The 22382-nt window shown below is 41.4% G+C and overlaps 1 protein-coding gene across 1 annotated transcript in view; it reads right to left on the bottom strand.

Annotated features, from left to right (window-relative positions):
• The window catches only part of MYCBPAP (MYCBP associated protein), a 195327-nt gene that overhangs the window by 59656 nt on the left and 113289 nt on the right, over nt 1–22382 (bottom strand). The window contains exon 9 of the mRNA XM_063960703.1: nt 450–565. Within this exon, the coding sequence (XP_063816773.1) occupies nt 450–565 (116 nt within the window). The remainder of the gene's footprint in view (nt 1–449; nt 566–22382) is intronic.

The following is a 22382-nucleotide window of genomic DNA, read 5'->3' as shown; positions in this document are numbered from 1 at the left end:
TTTGACGTCGGCACCGCGTAGCCCATGAAGTACGTCACGTGTTGTGCGCTGGCTTGGTAGGTATATAAGGTGTGCAATAGGCCATCTGCACACATCACTTGTTGCTTTATGGGTAAAAGGGACGATTTATCCGAGTTACAATAAGGGATGATTATTGGCTTTTGGGCTAAGGGTGACAGTATTTCGGAAACAGCGCAGTTTGTGAACTGTTTATGTGCTGCTGTGGTGAAGATGTGAATATTGGCTACGAAGGTGCCTGAGGACCGACTGACACACTACAGTGGAGCATCTCACCGTCAAAATGAACTTGGGGGCTACCAGACGTGTCTAAAACGACAGTTCAGCAAAGTCTAGCTGCCGTCTGTGCTGCACACGGTGGTTACCGTGGCTATTAGCTGGTGGTCATAATAATGTGAGTAGGAGATATATATATATAATAGTAAACTCACTGGTTTTCTTTCTCTTCTGGTGGAGATTCTTTATGTTGTTCACCTAATGGTAATTTTTCAGCAGACACTGATGTAAATGGCTGCCCTCGTCCAATGACTTCCAGCCCATCTATGTCCTAAAACAATAAAAAAAAATGACAGAAAAGACTTCAGACTTCAGTACAGTGTGTGGAATATCTGAATCAGTGCCACTTTCTATTACTATCCCGTCATGAACTTCTCACACTCACTTACAAAGCCCTCACCCATGCCTCTCCCAGTTACATCTCTGACCTTATCTCCCTTTATACTCCCGCCCGTACTTTTCGTTCTACTAATGCACACCGTCTCTCCTGCCTACGGATTACCTCCTCTAACTCCTACCTCCAAGATTTTGCACGTGCTGCTCCCTTTTTTCTGGAATTCTCTACCTCTCCCCCTCTGACTCTCTACCTCACTACAAAACTTCAAACGGACTCTCAACACCTACTTCTTCACCAAACCCAGCCGTCTCTCATCCTACGCCACAGGTCTTCAACCTGTGGCCCTCCAGCTGTTGTGGAACTACACATCCCAGCATGCTCTGCCTTAGTTTTAGCACAACTTAATAGCAAAACTGTGACAGGGTATGCTGGAATGTGTAGTTCCACAGCAGCTGGAGGGCCGCAGGTTGAAGACCCATGTCTTAAGCCAGGGATGGGGAACCATTTTTCTACCAAGGGCCATTTGGATATTTATAAAATCCTTCGGGGGCCATGCAAAAATTATCAACTTAAAAATTAGCCTGCCCCCAGTAGATATGCCCCAGGTAGTTATGCCCCCAGTAGATATACCCCATCAGTTGTTATGCCCCATTAGATAGGCCCCCAGTCAGTTGTTATGCCCCATTAGATATACCCCAGTCAGTTGTTATGCCCCATTAGATATGCCTACAAGTAGCGCCGCTTACACACATACATTAAAAGAAAAACACAATACTCACCAGCCCCGCTCCTGCTTCCGGGCCACTGCCCTCCACCTGGCCGCCCGCTCCTCAGAACTATGGGAGAGACGTCATGACATCTCTCCCATAGCGCCGCACACGCACACTGCCAGAGCTCAGGAGTGAGCACCTGCCTCCGGCTGATGCTGAGGGAAAGAAGCCGGGCACCCGCTAGTAACAAAATCTCAGCTGGCGCCCGGCATCTCCCTCGGTTAGGTGAGCCTGGCCGGGCCGGATCAAGTGGCTCTGCGGGCCTTATACGGCCTGTGGACCTGAGGTTCCCCACCCCTGTCTTAAGCCATCTGTGGCCCCCGCTCCATTTCTACCCCATCTGTGGCACCCCTCTCTGTGTGCCCCTCTAAGCAGGGCCCTCTTCCCTCATGTGCCTTTACGTCTCTTACTTAACCTATCTTCTTTTCAATACTCCCTTTGATGGCACCAAATCCTTCGGTTTTCTGCCACCCTGATGCTTATTTCAGTGCTGTCTACTGACGCAGCTATGTTTATATACCCTGTACTTGTCCTATATTGTATTGAATTGGAGGTCATGGTCTTCATGTTTTGCTTATTTGTTTACTCCGTATTTGGGCGCTTCGGATCCCAAGTGGCGCCATATAAATATTATCATTTTATTATTTATTTATTAACAGTTTCTTATATAGCGCAGCAAATTCCGTTGCGCTTTACAATTTGATAAATAAAGGATAATAATAATAATAATAATAATAATATTGTGTAAGAGGAGAAGATAGTTGCTATTTTTATTTAGGCTCTAGTCAAGCTGTGCCTTTGTATAATGTTCATAAGAAAGTTCAATCTGCTTAAATGTTTGCTATGCTAAGTCTAATAATTACAATATTACAGCACACTGATATATTACTATTTATGAAGAGTTATTTATATAGTGCCTGCATATTATGTTTTTTTTTTCATATCAGTCCATGTCCCAGCAGAGCTTACACTCTATATATTCTCTACCACATATGTACTGTGTTATGACATTATCGTATTACTAGGATACATTATATGAGATCCCCATTCTTTCATCACTGGTTTTAAATCGCCACGCACCTATGAGCACTTAACGAGGCACTTAAAGCCCTAGTTACACTATTAGATAATATTAGATAAGGATTATATTCCTAAAATACTGTCAATGTGATGGGAAAGTCACAAGCTTGTCCCATCACATTGAGAACATTGTAGCACCAGACCAGATCAGACTGGGTTCCTACCAGGACTGCCACAACATGAATGGTTACGTGAATGGTTACGTATGTTCACTAAGTCACCCTTAACCCTTTCATGCATACAGGTCGCTACAAATGAAGCTGTTTTTAAATCATTAACTCCTAGAGAAACTGTCTTTTGACATCACTAGGGCATGGTGTCCTCTTCTTTGGACCACAGCCAAAATTAGAAGGAATGCCACCAAGTGGCAGCCCTTAATTCCTACAACAACAATAAGGTCAAAATAAAATGGCAGAGAAAAGTTCACCAGGAGCGAGCACTTCAGCGATTTCTGTAAAACCTGTTTACTTAAAGATAGTAGAACAGATAAAAATAATAATCAAGGAAAGTAGCCGTTAGGGCATAATATGGTAGATGATTTCATCAAATGCTCAATTTATTATTTTCACAGTTGATGTAAAATCGTATTTCCACTTTGCAATACAAACATCCACTTCAATGGACTTTTTGCAATAAAATCAGTCAAATTCAGTTTTCAAAATTGAAAAAGGCTTACTTTCTTGGTCTGGAGCAAACTCATAAGTAAATTAAAATATTTGTGTTATAAACACTGAGGGCATTTTTTTTAATTATGAAAACCTATGTGTACAATCCTGTTTGTTTGTTGTTTTGAAAAGGTGTGATTACTTCAAAGCATAAACCATTAAATATTTCTTGGTAATGTTTATAAAAAAAAGAAGAAGAAAAAACGCACATTTGCTTTAAGTTCTCATTGTATTCAATTCCAATCAAGAAAACAACACTTTTTGGCACTTTGGATTAATTGTATTTGCCAAGTCGGGAGAAATAAGCAAACTGTTACTTTCTTAAAATTATAAATCTTAATATAGAATAAACACCAATACTGATGTTGGACTGTAAGCAGCGTTAGACGCACAAAAGGAGGCTCAGCACAGGGGTGAGAGAAGCCTCAGCTGTAAAAGGGCTGGGAAACATACAGTTAAACACACACACGCAGTTCTAAACCTAAAAATAAAGCAACTTATATAAATCGCTTTACACTAGACATATTCTATATTTGATCTGTATTTATTGTAATGCCAATAAAATCCAAGAGTCTTCAAAATGCACAAAAATAAGTTTTTCAGTGGACCCTAAGATCCAAGACTCCTAACAGTCGCCGCCTACTGGCCTATCACCTGGGCAGCTTGTCCACCATCAGAAGTGATGCTTCTTGTGTCTGAAACCCTTTTAGCACAAACTGAGAGGTGCCTTCAATTAGCTGCTTCTCAACTCTGGCTAACAGCAACACCTGGCTTGGATTCTCTCCAGCCACAATCCTGTAGTTCTAAACCCATGTCAAATGTGTGCTGTCTTTGTCACTATGTGTATATATATTTATATGTACAATTTGTGGAACAGCGTACAGGTGCGCTCCACGGTGATTTACAGATAGTACTTTCCAGGAGTGTACTCCTAATGTTTTATCAGCACCAAGTCTTTGTTTTTCAGACTGCAGCTACCTCTTAGAAAATCCCGGAATCCCACGGGATGATTTGTCTAAAGAAAGAAGTTAGAGGAGCGCTTCATAGTGCATTATCGTTTATTCATAATATATATTAAAAACAGCAATTTGTCACAATGATATTTGGCATAATACCTCGTGATTCTTCTGAGTGGGCTTAATTACCACTTGATTTTTTTATATAAAAATATCCCCTGGTATCGCCTCCACCAGCCGCCGATCCAGCGTCAGATCCCTGGGACTCGTGCCGCCCGCCTCACGTTAACGATCCTCAGCACGCCGGGACACCGCTGCTGTCTGCACGGCGAGGAGGACGATTTCAGGATACTGCAATCACGTCACCAGGCTCCGCCCCAACGCGTTTCGTCGTAAGACTTCGTCGGAGGGTTGGCCTTTGTGACGAGAACTACTGCTTTATACCGGCAACAACCAATCAATGCACCCAAATCATTAGGTACACCTGTGCACTTAGGAATCCTTTTACCCAGTTTCAAAATTACTTATTTAACACAATATAAAAAAACACATATATACAGATATAAAATAGAATAGAAAGCAGACAAAATATAAAAGAAAACAGACAAAATATAATTGCCACAGGCAACATAATTGAGGACATCAATACAGATTGATATAATTTGTAACAGGCTTTGATAAGTCGGCTATAGCTTTTCTCAGGTATTTTACATCTCAGTATCAGACTGCAGTAATGCAGTAAAAGCATATATCATTAAATAATTCAAACAGATTTTATATGTTTGCCCACTGGCCCAAATACTAGCAGAACCTGGAATGACAATCAAGAAAAAGTTACAATCATTTCACAGTTATTTTCATAATGTATCTTTTTTAGACGCCTATAGCACCTTTAATTTCTAACACTGTTACAATTATTCTCTGACCACAGTTTTATACTCTGAAGAGGGAGGAATATCTTAATTATTTTTGTTTTAACTATTAAATGTATCAGTCTCAAAAAGACCAACCTCTGAATCCACTAATAAACGGCTCTTAAAGAGACAGTTTCTTTTCTTTATTTACCACAAATGAAAACCATGAGTTTCAACCCTTACTCTTATCTGGTATAAAATTGGATGTCTTTCTTAGTATCAAGCCCTAATGTTCTTCTAAGGGGGATATTGCTAACTTAATTTCTACAGAGTTCGCACCGCTGATCATACAGTGCCGGGTTGCATGTTTTTCAAAACAATTAAAGCTTATACTAATCATTCCTTCATTTTGAGTTTGATTTAATTGACTATTAAATTTACTCACTGCATTAGTTAATGACATATCCAAAAAAAGGAGAGAACTCCATCCTAGAGATCTTACACTCATTTTCTTTTTACACAGATATAGCAGCCTTCAGTATGTAACACTGCTGCAGTTACTCTCTGCGGTCACCATTTTATGCTCTAATACTAAAAAAGGGGAAGAAAATGCCTAATTAATTTTTACTCATACATTTGTTAGTCTCATATGTGCCAGCATTCTGATCTATTAAAAGACTCTAAAGGGCGAAATTCAATGCTTTCTTATCTAGTCTTTTATTTATAAACTGGGATAATCTCGAATCCCTTCTCTAAAGGACAGCTATTATATATTAGGCATCTTAATTAGCTATCTATAACAAATGGGGTTATCTCATAATTTTCGTTTAGACCATTTGGAACCAATGTGTCCAAAGAGATAATCCAGTAGGTTTCTCTCTTCGTTAATTTTTTATCTCTATCTCCTCCTCTGAGGTCTAACCTCACATTTTCAATCCCTTTAAACCTCAGAACACTTGGATCACTATTATGGAATTGTTTAAAATGTCGTGACACACTATGATTATTTACCCCATTTTTTATATTTCTTGTATGCTCTAAAATTCTAATTTTTAGTTCCCTTTTAGTTTTCCCTATATAGTAGTATCCACACGGACAGGACAACATATAGATAACGTATGTAGTATTACAATTAATATATGAAGTTATAGTTTGAATTTTTTTATTTTTATTTGCTGACTGAAATATTTTTGTTTTTTCTCCTAGGGCACAAACCTTGCAGTGCCCACACGTATAAAATCCTTTTACATCCTGCAAAAGGATCTGTCTCCCTTCCTTTTTAGTTTGGACCTTTTCCAAACAACTCTTGGACACCTGTGATTTTATATTATTCGCTTTTTTATAAATTATATCTGGCCTCTCCGACAGATGCTCTGTTAATATAGGATCTAATTTATGTACATGCCAGTTTTTTCTAATCAGACTCTCAATTTCTTTATTATTACTATTAAACTGTGTAATAAAGGGACAGAAAGTATTGGTGTCTATCTTAGTATCCTTTTTTTTATAATCCAATAATTCAGTCCTATTTTTTTCTTTAGCTCTAATTTTGGAATTTTCTATTAGACCTTTAGGATACCCACGATCTGCAAACCTTTTTTCATAAACCTCTGACTGTTCTTCAAATTTATTCAAGTTTGTACAATTACGTCTGAGCCTAGTAAATTGTGAGAATGGGATATTTGTTTTCCATCGAGGGAGATGGCAGCTCGTGAACTCCAAATAGCTGTTACTGTCCACGTTTTTAAAATGAGTATATGTTTCTATTTTTTGTTCCACTGTAAAATTTTCTGTACTTATTACTAAGTCTAAAAATTCAATTTTATTCTTACTTGTATTATGTGTAAACTTCAAATTATACTCATTGATGTTAAGTAGTCTCATGAATTCCTCAAAACTATTCTGATCACCATTCCAAATTATAAGTATATCATCTATATACCTTTTGAACATAATTATCTGTTCTTTCATATTTCCAACTAGGGTCTCTGTTTCCCAATCGCCCATATATAAATTCGCCAGGCTCGGAGCGCAAATACTTCCCATGGCGGTACCCCACGTCTGGAGGTACCACTCTTCCAAGAACATAAAGTAATTATTCTTCAGTACAAATCTTAAACAAGATCCTATAAAATCTACCAACAGTGGGTTTATTTCTGGGTCCCTCTGTAGTACTTTTTTTATAATATCAATACCCTTTTCATGAGGAATAGCAGTATACAACGACTGAACATCGATTGAACACCAAATATAATTATCTGACCATACAGTATCCTCCAAGATTTTCAATATATGTGTAGAATCTTGGATATAGGAATCTAATTTACATACATATTTTTTAATATATGCATCCACGTATTCTGACACTCTTGAGGTCAGTGATCCTATACCACTAATAATAGGACGACCTGGGGGGTGGGATAGATTTTTATGGATCTTGGGGATGTGGTAGAAGGTCGCTATTCTTGGACTTCTATTTAACATGTAGTTATATTCATCCATACTTATACTCTTATTTTCCAGACCTTCCCTTAGTAAATTTTCAAGATCTTTAATAAACTGTTTAGTAGGGTCAGCTTCCAGTTTTTTATACGAGATCTCATCATTCAAAAGATTATATGCTTCCCTTTCATAGTACTCCCGATCCATAATTACTATCCCACCCCCCTTGTCAGCATTCTTGATTACAATTTCATTATTTTGAGCTAGACCTTTTAGTGCCCTTTGTTCCTCAATTATGTTGCCTGTGGCAATTATATTTTGTCTGTTTTCTTTTATATTTTGTCTGCTTTCTATTCTATTTTATATCTGTATATATGTGTTTTTTTATATTGTGTTAAATAAGTAATTTTGAAACTGGGTAAAAGGATTCCTAAGTGCACAGGTGTACCTAATGATTTGGGTGCATTGATTGGTTGTTGCCGGTATAAAGCAGTAGTTCTCGTCACCAAGGCCAACCCTCTGACGAAGTCTTACGACGAAACGCGTTGGGGCGGAGCCTGGTGACGTGATTGCAGTATCCTGAAATCGTCCTCCTCCCCGTGCAGACAGCAGCGGTGTCCCGGCGTGCTGAGGATCGTTAACGTGAGGCGGGCGGCACGAGTCCCAGGGATCTGACGCTGGATCGGCGGCTGGTGGAGGCGATACCAGGGGATATTTTTATATAAAAAAATCAAGTGGTAATTAAGCCCACTCAGAAGAATCACGAGGTATTATGCCAAATATCATTGTGACAAATTGCTGTTTTTAATATATATTATGAATAAACGATAATGCACTATGAAGCGCTCCTCTAACTTCTTTCTTTAGACAAATCATCCCGTGGGATTCCGGGATTTTCTAAGAGGTAGCTGCAGTCTGAAAAACAAAGACTTGGTGCTGATAAAACATTAGGAGTACACTCCTGGAAAGTACTATCTGTAAATCACCGTGGAGCGCACCTGTACGCTGTTCCACAAATTGTACTACAACTTGGATCCCATGTACAGGTAGCTGCTACAGCACGGATTAAGACTGTTTTATATGATACGAGACTTTATAAAGAATATTTAAGCGGATGAAAAATCTTTTTATTGTAATTAATATATTGCATGATAGTACATATACAGCAACTTGTGGGTGATAGAAATTGTGAATTTCTTTTTCTTTTCTTTTTAAATATTTTTAATAATTGATTATAACAATGTTTAGAAGCTGTGATTACCAAACTAAGAGGTCGCAGGAATGTGCACGTATTTTTGAGGAAACAGACGAAATAGAAACACAGAGTATACATATTGATAGACAAATAGAGGAAGATAAGATGATATTGTTAGAAAAACTTCTGATTAGAGAGGCTAAATCCTGGTGGGATGTAATGGGGTTAGAAAATTACCTTAAATGTGGACGGATTCCACGAGGTCTTAGACTAAACAAACCCCCTACATTTGGACAAAATAATGAAAAGTTCATGAAGGAATGGCATAAGATCCTGGATCAATGTTCACAGGATCTCATGCGTCTCCTAGTATTAGAAAAGAAAAAAACACTGAAAGAAACAGAAAAAGAACTAGAAGAATTAAATAAAGAGCTACAGGGAGAGAAAGAGAGTCTGTCCTATATAGATACTAAAAAAAGTATTGATATAAAAGTGCAAAATCTTGAGAATAAAATTAAAGAAACAAAAAGGAGGAAGTTTCTAAGAGATAAGGAAGATTATCAGCGTAATGAAGTAAGAACATGGCATATGGGACGGAGGAAAGAAATATTATCGCGCCCCATATCCTATAGAAAGGCTGATGAAGGTACCCATATAGATCAGAATTATAGGAGGGGTAGAGACTTTGAAACAAGGGACAGAGATAGAAGTTACAATTACAGAAATCCATCAAATAGATGGGAACATCCAAAAAAGTGGAGAAGACAACCCTCTACTGATAATTACAGAGATTACACACATAGAAATAGATTTGAGGACTTGAGACAGGTGGATACTGACCCTGAGGTTTTTTTAGAACAAGGAGGGTACAGGAGAAGGACAATGGAAATTGTACAAAAGGGCAGTTACACTCCAACAGGACAAAAAAGAAGGTTCAACGAAAGAGAGGGAAGCGAGCCACCAAAAAAAGAGGCAAAAATGAGAAATCGGAAGTAGAAAGAAGAGATAAGGGTATATTTAATATCTCTAAGGTAATATTATCTGAGACAGAAAAGAAAGTTTTAAAAAAGGGGTTATCTTATGCACCTTCGAATACAGTAAATAAATTTAATTTATACATAGACTTGAATCTTTATGTACGAAAACTTACATTAAAGAGACATTATCTACGTAAATCTGATGCCCCTTTAAGAAATTGGCAGGAGAAAGAAACTGGTCAAAAAACATCTGGACTAAAAGAAAGATCTACTTTTTTCCCTATTGAATCTAAGGGACCCTTTATAGAAATGTTCTCACAACTTATGAAAAAGGATATAGATGAATTAAATGTTGAGCGGAAAAATAATAATCTAACTATGGAAGAACAAAGGGCACTAAAAGGTCTAGCTCAAAATAATGAAATTGTAATCAAGAATGCTGACAAGGGGGGTGGGATAGTAATTATGGATCGGGAGTACTATGAAAGGGAAGCATATAATCTTTTGAATGATGAGATCTCGTATAAAAAACTGGAAGCTGACCCTACTAAACAGTTTATTAAAGATCTTGAAAATTTACTAAGGGAAGGTCTGGAAAATAAGAGTATAAGTATGGATGAATATAACTACATGTTAAATAGAAGTCCAAGAATAGCGACCTTCTACCACATCCCCAAGATCCATAAAAATCTATCCCACCCCCCAGGTCGTCCTATTATTAGTGGTATAGGATCACTGACCTCAAGAGTGTCAGAATACGTGGATGCATATATTAAAAAATATGTATGTAAATTAGATTCCTATATCCAAGATTCTACACATATATTGAAAATCTTGGAGGATACTGTATGGTCAGATAATTATATTTGGTGTTCAATCGATGTTCAGTCGTTGTATACTGCTATTCCTCATGAAAAGGGTATTGATATTATAAAAAAAGTACTACAGAGGGACCCAGAAATAAACCCACTGTTGGTAGATTTTATAGGATCTTGTTTAAGATTTGTACTGAAGAATAATTACTTTATGTTCTTGGAAGAGTGGTACCTCCAGACGTGGGGTACCGCCATGGGAAGTATTTGCGCTCCGAGCCTGGCGAATTTATATATGGGCAATTGGGAAACAGAGACCCTAGTTGGAAATATGAAAGAACAGATAATTATGTTCAAAAGGTATATAGATGATATACTTATAATTTGGAATGGTGATCAGAATAGTTTTGAGGAATTCATGAGACTACTTAACATCAATGAGTATAATTTGAAGTTTACACATAATACAAGTAAGAATAAAATTGAATTTTTAGACTTAGTAATAAGTACAGAAAATTTTACAGTGGAACAAAAAATAGAAACATATACTCATTTTAAAAACGTGGACAGTAACAGCTATTTGGAGTTCACGAGCTGCCATCTCCCTCGATGGAAAACAAATATCCCATTCTCACAATTTACTAGGCTCAGACGTAATTGTACAAACTTGAATAAATTTGAAGAACAGTCAGAGGTTTATGAAAAAAGGTTTGCAGATCGTGGGTATCCTAAAGGTCTAATAGAAAATTCCAAAATTAGAGCTAAAGAAAAAAATAGGACTGAATTATTGGATTATAAAAAAAAGGATACTAAGATAGACACCAATACTTTCTGTCCCTTTATTACACAGTTTAATAGTAATAATAAAGAAATTGAGAGTCTGATTAGAAAAAACTGGCATGTACTTAAAATAGATCCTATATTAACAGAGCATCTGTCGGAGAGGCCAGATATAATTTATAAAAAAGCGAATAATATAAAATCACAGGTGTCCAAGAGTTGTTTGGAAAAGGTCCAAACTAAAAAGGAAGGGAGACAGATCCTTTTGCAGGATGTAAAAGGATTTTATACGTGTGGGCACTGCAAGGTTTGTGCCCTAGGAGAAAAAACAAAAATATTTCAGTCAGCAAATAAAAATAAAAAAATTCAAACTATAACTTCATATATTAATTGTAATACTACATACGTTATCTATATGTTGTCCTGTCCGTGTGGATACTACTATATAGGGAAAACTAAAAGGGAACTAAAAATTAGAATTTTAGAGCATACAAGAAATATAAAAAATGGGGTAAATAATCATAGTGTGTCACGACATTTTAAACAATTCCATAATAGTGATCCAAGTGTTCTGAGGTTTAAAGGGATTGAAAATGTGAGGTTAGACCTCAGAGGAGGAGATAGAGATAAAAAATTAACGAAGAGAGAAACCTACTGGATTATCTCTTTGGACACATTGGTTCCAAATGGTCTAAACGAAAATTATGAGATAACCCCATTTGTTACAGATAGCTAATTAAGATGCCTAATATATAATAGCTGTCCTTTAGAGAAGGGATTCGAGATTATCCCAGTTTATAAATAAAAGACTAGATAAGAAAGCATTGAATTTCGCCCTTTAGAGTCTTTTAATAGATCAGAATGCTGGCACATATGAGACTAACAAATGTATGAGTAAAAATTAATTAGGCATTTTCTTCCCCTTTTTTAGTATTAGAGCATAAAATGGTGACCGCAGAGAGTAACTGCAGCAGTGTTACATACTGAAGGCTGCTATATCTGTGTAAAAAGAAAATGAGTGTAAGATCTCTAGGATGGAGTTCTCTCCTTTTTTTGGATATGTCATTAACTAATGCAGTGAGTAAATTTAATAGTCAATTAAATCAAACTCAAAATGAAGGAATGATTAGTATAAGCTTTAATTGTTTTGAAAAACATGCAACCCGGCACTGTATGATCAGCGGTGCGAACTCTGTAGAAATTAAGTTAGCAATATCCCCCTTAGAAGAACATTAGGGCTTGATACTAAGAAAGACATCCAATTTTATACCAGATAAGAGTAAGGGTTGAAACTCATGGTTTTCATTTGTGGTAAATAAAGAAAAGAAACTGTCTCTTTAAGAGCCGTTTATTAGTGGATTCAGAGGTTGGTCTTTTTGAGACTGATACATTTAATAGTTAAAACAAAAATAATTAAGATATTCCTCCCTCTTCAGAGTATAAAACTGTGGTCAGAGAATAATTGTAACAGTGTTAGAAATTAAAGGTGCTATAGGCGTCTAAAAAAGATACATTATGAAAATAACTGTGAAATGATTGTAACTTTTTCTTGATTGTCATTCCAGGTTCTGCTAGTATTTGGGCCAGTGGGCAAACATATAAAATCTGTTTGAATTATTTAATGATATATGCTTTTACTGCATTACTGCAGTCTGATACTGAGATGTAAAATACCTGAGAAAAGCTATAGCCGACTTATCAAAGCCTGTTACAAATTATATCAATCTGTATTGATGTCCTCAATTATGTTGCCTGTGGCAATTATATTTTGTCTGTTTTCTTTTATATTTTGTCTGCTTTCTATTCTATTTTATATCTGTATATATGTGTTTTTTTATATTGTGTTAAATAAGTAATTTTGAAACTGGGTAAAAGGATTCCTAAGTGCACAGGTGTACCTAATGATTTGGGTGCATTGATTGGTTGTTGCCGGTATAAAGCAGTAGTTCTCGTCACCAAGGCCAACCCTCTGACGAAGTCTTACGACGAAACGCGTTGGGGCGGAGCCTGGTGACGTGATTGCAGTATCCTGAAATCGTCCTCCTCCCCGTGCAGACAGCAGCGGTGTCCCGGCGTGCTGAGGATCGTTAACGTGAGGCGGGCGGCACGAGTCCCAGGGATCTGACGCTGGATCGGCGGCTGGTGGAGGCGATACCAGGGGATATTTTTATATAAAAAAATCAAGTGGTAATTAAGCCCACTCAGAAGAATCACGAGGTATTATGCCAAATATCATTGTGACAAATTGCTGTTTTTAATATATATTATGAATAAACGATAATGCACTATGAAGCGCTCCTCTAACTTCTTTCTTTAGATATATTTATATGTATATACATACTAGCTGAATACCCGTGTTTGGCTACGGAATTTCAAGTATAATCACAAAGAGATGAAAAGCTCTGGTATTTAAGCAAATTTAATACTGCTTCCAAAAGTTTTTACATATAAAACACAAAACTACACATATAACAATTGTGGAACTTAGCTTCTCGCTCGCCTTAGGGTCCTCCTTTGAGGTAAAAAGGTAAAGATTTTCGCACAACACTTAAGGTCACTGGGAGAGCTGTCGGAACCCTTTACACAACAGATAAGCAGATGTTGACTATCAAGCTTTCCTTTAATGCATTTAAGAGTCAAAATACCTATCTCTCCTTTCCTCCTATTGCTCTCTGAAAGGGTCGGCAATGTTTAGTTAAAGTGACAAGTTAACCTCTGATAACTGAGGCACTATCCTCATATTGCTCTCTGAAAGGGTCGGCAATGTTTAGTTAAAGTGACAAGTTAACCTCTGATAACTGAGGCACTATCCTCTCCTAACTGGAAATAGTTTGGTTAAGTACTTGTATCTGAAATCTATGTATATAAAAGGCAAATACCACTGACTCATCACAAAGTCTCCTGAATCATAAGGCTGGACTTCCTTGCCAGTGGCAGTTGCAGAGCAATCCATTATTCGAATAGGCGAGTCGCACCCAGCGATGTTTGACAAGGTTTAGGGGTAGCAGTTAATGTGGCTCGCCTATTTGAATAATGGACTGCTCTGCAACTGCCACTGGAAAGAGAGTCCAGGAACAGGGCATTGTGTCCTCCCCCTTCGCGTCTTGGTATCGTCGACACCATGCATTCTTTATAGCCCTGGCTGGGTGGGCTGTCTTAACTCTCCTCTGTGAGGGGAGAATTCCTAATAATCATCTCACCCCTTTGAACCCTTTTGTGGGTGGAATTAAAAAAAACCATCTTAGTGGGTGCCTACGTCACAAAAGCAAGCTACTGTCCAAATGTTAAGTTCCTAGTCCTGATGGTTCAGGATATTTTGTGATGAGTCAGTGGTATTTATCTTACAGTATACAGTGCACCGGGAAAGTATTCACAGCGCATCACTTTTTCCACATTTTGTTATGTTACAGCCTTATTCCAAAATGGAATAAATATTTTTTTCCCTCAAAATGCTACACACAATACCCAATAATGACACTAAAAAAAAGTGTTTTTTTTAGATTTTTGCACATTTATTAAAAATAAAAAAACTAAGAAAATAAGATTTTACTTACCGATAAATCTATTTCTCGTAGTCCGTAGTGGATGCTGGGACTCCGTCAGGACCATGGGGAATAGCGGCTCCGCAGGAGACAGGGCACAAAATTTAAAAGTTTGACCACTAGGTGGTGTGTACTAGCTCCTCCCCCTATGACCCTCCTCCAAGCCTCAGTTAGGATACTGTGCCCGGACGAGCGTACACAATAAGGAAGGATTTTGAATCCCGGGTAAGACTCATACCAGCCACACCAATCACACCGTACAACTTGTGATCTGAACCCAGTTAACAGTATGACAAACGTAGGAGCCTCTGAACAGACGGCTCACAACAATAACAACCCGATTTTTTTGTAACAATAACTATGTACAAGTATTGCAGACAATCCGCACTTGGGATGGGCGCCCAGCATCCACTACGGACTACGAGAAATAGATTTATCGGTAAGTAAAATCTTATTTTCTCTGACGTCCTAGTGGATGCTGGGACTCCGTCAGGACCATGGGGATTATACCAAAGCTCCCAAACGGGCGGGAGAGTGCGGATGACTCTGCAGCACCGAATGAGAGAACTCCAGGTCCTCCTTAGCCAGGGTATCAAATTTGTAGAATTTTACAAACGTGTTCTCCCCTGACCACGTAGCTGCTCGGCAGAGTTGTAATGCCGAGACCCCTCGGGCAGCCGCCCAAGATGAGCCCACCTTCCTTGTGGAATGGGCCTTGACAGATTTAGGCTGTGGCAGGCCTGCCACAGAATGTGCAAGTTGAATTGTGCTACAAATCCAACGAGCAATCGTCTGCTTAGAAGCAGGAGCACCCAGCTTGTTGGGTGCATACAGTATAAACAGCGAGTCAGATTTTCTGACTCCAGCCGTCCTTGAAATATATATTTTCAATGCTCTGACAACGTCCAGCAACTTGGAATCCTCCAAATCGCTAGTAGCCGCAGGCACCACAATAGGCTGGTTCAGGTGAAACGCTGAAACCACCTTAGGCAGAAAGTGAGGACGCGTCCGCAGTTCTGCCCTGTCCGAATGGAAAACCAGATATGGGCTTTTATACGATAAAGCCGCCAATTCTGACACTCTCCTGGCTGAAGCCAGGGCCAGTAGCATGGTTACTTTCCATGTAAGATATTTCAAATCCACCGATTTGAGTGGCTCAAACCAATGGGATTTGAGAAAATCCAAAACTACATTAAGATCCCACGGTGCCACTGGGGGCACAACCGGGGGCTGTATATGTAGTACTCCTTTTACAAAAGTCTGGACTTCAGGAACTGAAGCCAATTCTTTCTGGAAGAAAATCGACAGGGCCGAAATTTGAACCTTAATGGACCCTAATTTGAGGCCCATAGACAATCCTGTTTGCAGGAAATGTAGGAATCGACCCAGTTGAAATTCCTCCGTCGGGACCTTCCTGGCCTCACACCACGCAACATATTTTCTCCAAATGCGGTGATAATGTTGTGCAGTCACCTCCTTCCTGGCTTTTACCAGGGTAGGGATGACCTCTTCCGGATTGCCTTTTTCCCTTAGGATTCGGCGTTCAACCGCCATGCCGTCAAACGCAGCCGCGGTAAGTCTTGGAATAGACACGGTCCCTGCTGAAGCAGGTCCCGTCTTAGAGGTAGAGGCCACGGATCTTCCGTGAGCATCTCCTGAAGTTCCGGGTACCAAGTTCTTCTTGGCCAATCCGGAGCCACGAGTATCGTTCTTACTCCCCTTTGCCGTATAATTCTCAGTACTTTTGGTATGAGAGGCAGAGGAGGAAACACATACACTGACTGGTACACCCATGGAGTTACCAGAGCGTCTACAGCTATTGCCTGAGGGTCTCTTGACCTGGCGCAATACCTGTCCAGTTTTTTGTTGAGGCGGGACGCCATCATGTCCACCATTGGTCTTTCCCAATGGACCACAATCATGTGGAAGACTTCTGGATGAAGTCCCCACTCTCCCGGGTGCAGATCGTGTCTGCTGAGGAAGTCTGCTTCCCAGTTGTCCACTCCCGGGATGAACACAGCTGACAGTGCTAACACATGATTTTCTGCCCAGCGGAGAATCCTTGCAGCTTCTGCCATTGCCCTCCTGCTTCTTGTGCCGCCCTGTCTGTTTACGTGGGCGACTGCCGTGATGTTGTCCGACTGAATCAACACCGGCTGACCCTGAAGCAGAGGTTTTGCCAGGCTTAGAGCATTGTAGATTGCTCTTAGCTCCAGTATATTTATGTGAAGAGACGTCTCCAGGCTTGACCACACGCCCTGGAAGTTTCTTCCCTGTGTGACCGCTCCCCAGCCTCTCAGGCTGGCATCCGTGGTCACTAGGACCCAGTTCTGTATGCCGAATCTGCGGCCCTCTAACAGATGAGCACTCTGCAACCACCATAGCAGAGACACTCTTGTCCTTGTGGACAATTTTATCCGCTGATGCATCTGCAGATGCGATCCGGACCATTTGTCCAGCAGATCCCACTGAAAAGTTCGTGCATGGAATCTGCCGAATGGAATCGCTTCGTAAGAAGCTACCATTTTTCCCAGGACTCTTGTGCATTGATGCACAGATACTTTTCCTGGTTTTAGGAGGTTCCTGACTAGATCGGATAACTCCCTGGCTTTCTCCTCCGGAAGAAATACCTTTTTCTGAACAGTGTCCAGAATCATCCCTAGGAACAACAGACGTGTCGTCGGGATCAGTTGGGATTTTGGAAAATTCAGAATCCACCCGTGTTGTTGGAGCACTACTTGGGTTAGTGCTACTCCGACCTCCAGCTGTTCTCTGGATCTTGCCCTTATCAGAAGATCGTCCAAGTAAGGGATAATTAAGACGCCTTCTCTTCGAAGAAGGATCATCATTTCGGCCATTACCTTGGTAAAGACCCGGGGTGCCGTGGACAATCCAAACGGCAGCGTCTGAAACTGATAATGACAGTTTTGGACCACGAACCTGAGGTACCCTTGGTGTGAAGGACAAATTGGAACATGAAGGTAAGCATCCTTGATGTCCAAGGACACCATAAAATCCCCTTCTTCCAGATTCGCTATCACTGCTCTGAGTGACTCCATCTTGAACTTGAATTTTTGTATGTACAGGTTCAGAGATTTTAGATTTAGAATCGGTCTTACCGAGCCGTCCGGCTTCGGTACCACAAATAGCGTGGAGTAATACCCCTGTCCCTGTTGTAGGAGGGGTACCTTGACTATCACCTGCTGAGAATACAGCTTGTGAATGGCCTCCAATACCGTCGCCCTGTCGGAGGGAGACGTTGGCAAAGCAGACTTTAGGAAACGGCGAGGAGGGGACTTCTCGAATTCCAACCTGTAACCCTGAGATACTACCTGCAGGATCCAGGGGTCCACCTGCGAGTGAGCCCACTGTGCGCTGAAATGTTTGAGGCGACCCTCCATATGTCGTTTGGAATCCGCATCACCTGACCACTGGCGCGTCCATAAACTTCTTCTGGCAGATATGGACATCGCACTTACTCTTGATGCCAGAGTGCAAATATCTCTCTGTGCATCTCGCATATAAAGAAATGCATCCTTTAACTGCTCTATAGTCAGTAAAATACTGTCCCTATCCAGGGTATCAATATTTTCAGACAGTGACTCCGACCAAGCCACGCCAGCACTGCACATCCAGGCTGAGGCGATTGCTGGTCTCAGTATAACGCCCGTATGTGTGTATATACTTTTTAATGTATTCTCCAGCCTCCTATCAGCTGGATCCTTGAGGGCGGCCGTATCAGGAGACGGTAACGCCACTTGCTTTGATAAGCGTGTGAGCGCCTTATCCACCCTAGGAGGTGTTTCCCAGCGCGCCCTAACCTCTGGCGGGAAAGGGTATAATGCCAATAACTTCTTTGAAATTAGCAGTTTTCTATCTGGGGTAACCCACGCTTCATCACACACTTCATTCAGTTCCTCTGATTCAGGAAAAACTATCGGTAGTTTTTTCACACCCCACATAATACCCCTTTTTGTGGTACTTGCAGTATCAGAGATATGCAAAGCCTCCTTCATTGCCGTGATCATATAACGTGTGGCCCTACTGGAAAATACGTTTGTTTCTTCACCGTCGACACTGGATTCAGTGTCAGTGTCTGGGTCTGTGTCGACCGACTGAGGTAAAGGGCGTTTTACAGCCCCTGACGGTGTCTGAGACGCCTGGACAGGTACTAACTGGTTTGCCGGCTGTCTCATGTCGTCAACCGACTTTTGTAGCGTACTGACACTATCCCGTAATTCCATAAACAAAGCCATCCATTCTGGTGTCGACTCCCTAGGGGGTGACATCACCATTACAGGCAATTGCTCCGCCTCCATGCCAACATCGTCCTCATACATGTCGACACACACGTACCGACACACAGCAGACACACAGGGAGAGTTTGCCAGCACACACCCAAGCGCTATAAATATATATAGGGACAACCTTAATAAGTGTGTTCCCTTTATAGCAGCTCAAATATTATAAATATCGCCAAAAAGTGCCCCCCCTCTCTGTTTTTACCCTGTTTCTGTAGTGCAGTGCAGGGGAGAGTCCTGGGAGCCTTCCTCGCAGCGGAGCTGGGCAGGAAAATGGCGCTGTGTGCTGAGGAGAATAGGCCCCGCCCCCTTTTCGGCGGGCTTCTTCTCCCGGTTTTTTTGGAACCTGGCAGGGGTTAAATACATCCATATAGCCCCAGGGGCTATATGTGATATATTTTAGCCAGAATAGGTATATTACATTGCTGCCCAGGGCGCCCCCCCCAGCGCCCTGCACCCTCAGTGACCGCTGGTGTGAAGTGTGCGGAGAGCAATGGCGCACAGCTGCAGTGCTGTGCGCTACCTCATGAAGACTGAGACGTCTTCAGCCGCCGGTTTCTGGACCTCTTCTCTATTCGGCATCTGCAAGGGGGTCGGCGGCGCGGCTCCGGTGACCCATCCAGGCTGTACCTGTGATCGTCCCTCTGGAGCTAGTGTCCAGTAGCCTAAGAAGCAAATCCATCCTGCACGCAGGTGAGTTCACTTCTTCTCCCCTAAGTCCCTCGTTGCAGTGAGCCTGTTGCCAGCAGGACTCACTGAAAATAAAAAACCTAACAAACTTTTTCTAAGCAGCTCTTTAGGAGAGCCACCTAGATTGCACCCTGCTCGGACGGGCACAAAAACCTAACTGAGGCTTGGAGGAGGGTCATAGGGGGAGGAGCTAGTACACACCACCTAGTGGTCAAACTTTTAAATTTTGTGCCCTGTCTCCTGCGGAGCCGCTATTCCCCATGGTCCTGACGGAGTCCCAGCATCCACTAGGACGTCAGAGAAATCACATATACATAAGTATTCGCTTCCTTTGCCATGAAGCTCAAAATTGAGCTCAGGTGCATCCTGTTTCCATTGATCATCCCTGAGATGTTCCTACAGCTTAACTGGAGTGCACCTGTGGTAAATTCAGTTGATTGGACCGGATATGGAAAGGCACACAGCTGTCTATTTAAGGTCCCACACTTGACAGTGCATGTCTGAGCACAAACCAAGAATGAAGTCAAAGGAATTGTATGTAGACCTCCAAGACAGGATTGTCTCAAGGCACAAATCTGTGGAAGGGTACAGAAAAATATCTGCTGCTTTGAAGGTCCCAATGAGCACAGTGGCCTCCATCATCCGTAAATGGAAGAAGTTCAGAACCACCAGAACTTTTCCTAGAGCTGGCCGATCGGTGGAGAAGGGCCCTAGTCAGGGAGGTAACCAAGAACTTGATGGGTTTTTGGTCTCTCCACAGAACTACAGCATTCCTCTGTGGAGAGAGGAGAATCTTCCAGAAGGACAACCATCTCTGCAGCAATCCACCAATCAGGCCTATATGGTAGAGTGACCAGACAGAAGCCACTCCTTAGTAAAAAGCACATGGCAGCCCGCCTGGGGTTTGCCAAAATAAGATTTTACTTACCGATAAATCTATTTCTCGGAGTCCGTAGTGGATGCTGGGGTTCCTGAAAGGACCATGGGGAATAGCGGCTCCGCAGGAGACAGGGCACAAAAAGTAAAGCTTTTTCCGATCAGGTGGTGTGCACTGGCTCCTCCCCCTATGACCCTCCTCCAGACTCCAGTTAGGTACTGTGCCCGGACGAGCGTACACAATAAGGGAGGATTTTGAATCCCGGGTAAGACTCATACCAGCCACACCAATCACACCGTACAACTTGTGATCTAAACCCAGTTAACAGTATGATAACAGCGGAGCCTCTGAAAGATGGCTTCCTTCAACAATAACCCGAATTAGTTAACAATAACTATGTACAATTTATGCAGATAATCCGCACTTGGGATGGGCGCCCAGCATCCACTACGGACTCCGAGAAATAGATTTATCGGTAAGTAAAATCTTATTTTCTCTATCGTCCTAGTGGATGCTGGGGTTCCTGAAAGGACCATGGGGATTATACCAAAGCTCCCAAACGGGCGGGAGAGTGCGGATGACTCTGCAGCACCGAATGAGAGAACTCCAGGTCCTCCTTAGCCAGAGTATCAAATTTGTAAAATTTTACAAACGTGTTCTCCCCTGACCACGTAGCTGCTCGGCAAAGTTGTAATGCCGAGACCCCTCGGGCAGCCGCCCAAGATGAGCCCACCTTCCTTGTGGAGTGGGCCTTTACAGATTTAGGCTGTGGCAGGCCTGCCACAGAATGTGCAAGTTGGATTGTGCTACAGATCCAACGAGCAATCGTCTGCTTAGACGCCGGAGCACCCATCTTGTTGGGTGCATACAATATAAACAACGAGTCAGATTTTCTGACTCCAGCTGTCCTTGCAATATATATTTTTAATGCTCTGACAACGTCCAGTAACTTGGAGTCCTCCAAGTCACTTGTAGCCGCAGGCACTACAATAGGCTGGTTCAGATGAAATGCTGACACCACCTTAGGGAGAAAATGCGGACGAGTCCGCAGTTCTGCCCTGTCCGAATGGAAAATCAGATATGGGCATTTGTAAGATAAAGCTGCCAATTCTGACACTCTCCTGGCAGAAGCCAGGGCTAGAAGCATGGTCACTTTCCATGTGAGATATTTCAAATCCACCTTTTTTAGTGGTTCAAACCAATGAGATTTTAGGAAATCCAAAACCACATTGAGATCCCACGGTGCCACTGGAGGCACCACAGGAGGCTGTATATGCAGCACTCCCTTAACAAAGGTCTGGACTTCAGGGACTGAAGCCAATTCTTTTTGAAAGAAAATCGACAGGGCCGAAATTTGAACCTTAATAGATCCCAATTTGAGACCCATTGACAATCCTGATTGCAGGAAATGTAGGAATCGACCCAGTTGAAATTCCTCCGTCGGAGCACTCCGATCTTCGCACCACGCAACATATTTTCGCCAAATTCGGTGATAATGTTGCACGGTTACTTCCTTCCTTGCTTTAATCAAAGTAGGAATGACTTCTTCCGGCATGCCTTTTTCCTTTAGGATCCGGCGTTCAACCGCCATGCCGTCAAACGCAGCCGCGGTAAGTCTTGAAACAGACAGGGACCCTGCTGAAGCAAGTCCCTCCTTAGAGGTAGAGGCCACGGATCTTCCGTGATCATCTCTTGAAGTTCCGGTTACCAAGTCCTTCTTGGCCAATCCGGAACCACTAGTATCGTTCTTACGCCTCTTTGCCGTATAATTCTCAATACTTTTGGTATGAGAGGCAGAGGAGGAAACACA

Source organism: Pseudophryne corroboree, chromosome 3, assembly GCF_028390025.1.
Source record: "Pseudophryne corroboree isolate aPseCor3 chromosome 3, aPseCor3.hap2, whole genome shotgun sequence".
Taxonomy (NCBI): domain Eukaryota; kingdom Metazoa; phylum Chordata; class Amphibia; order Anura; family Myobatrachidae; genus Pseudophryne; species Pseudophryne corroboree.
This window is presented reverse-complemented; position numbering and strand designations above follow the sequence as displayed.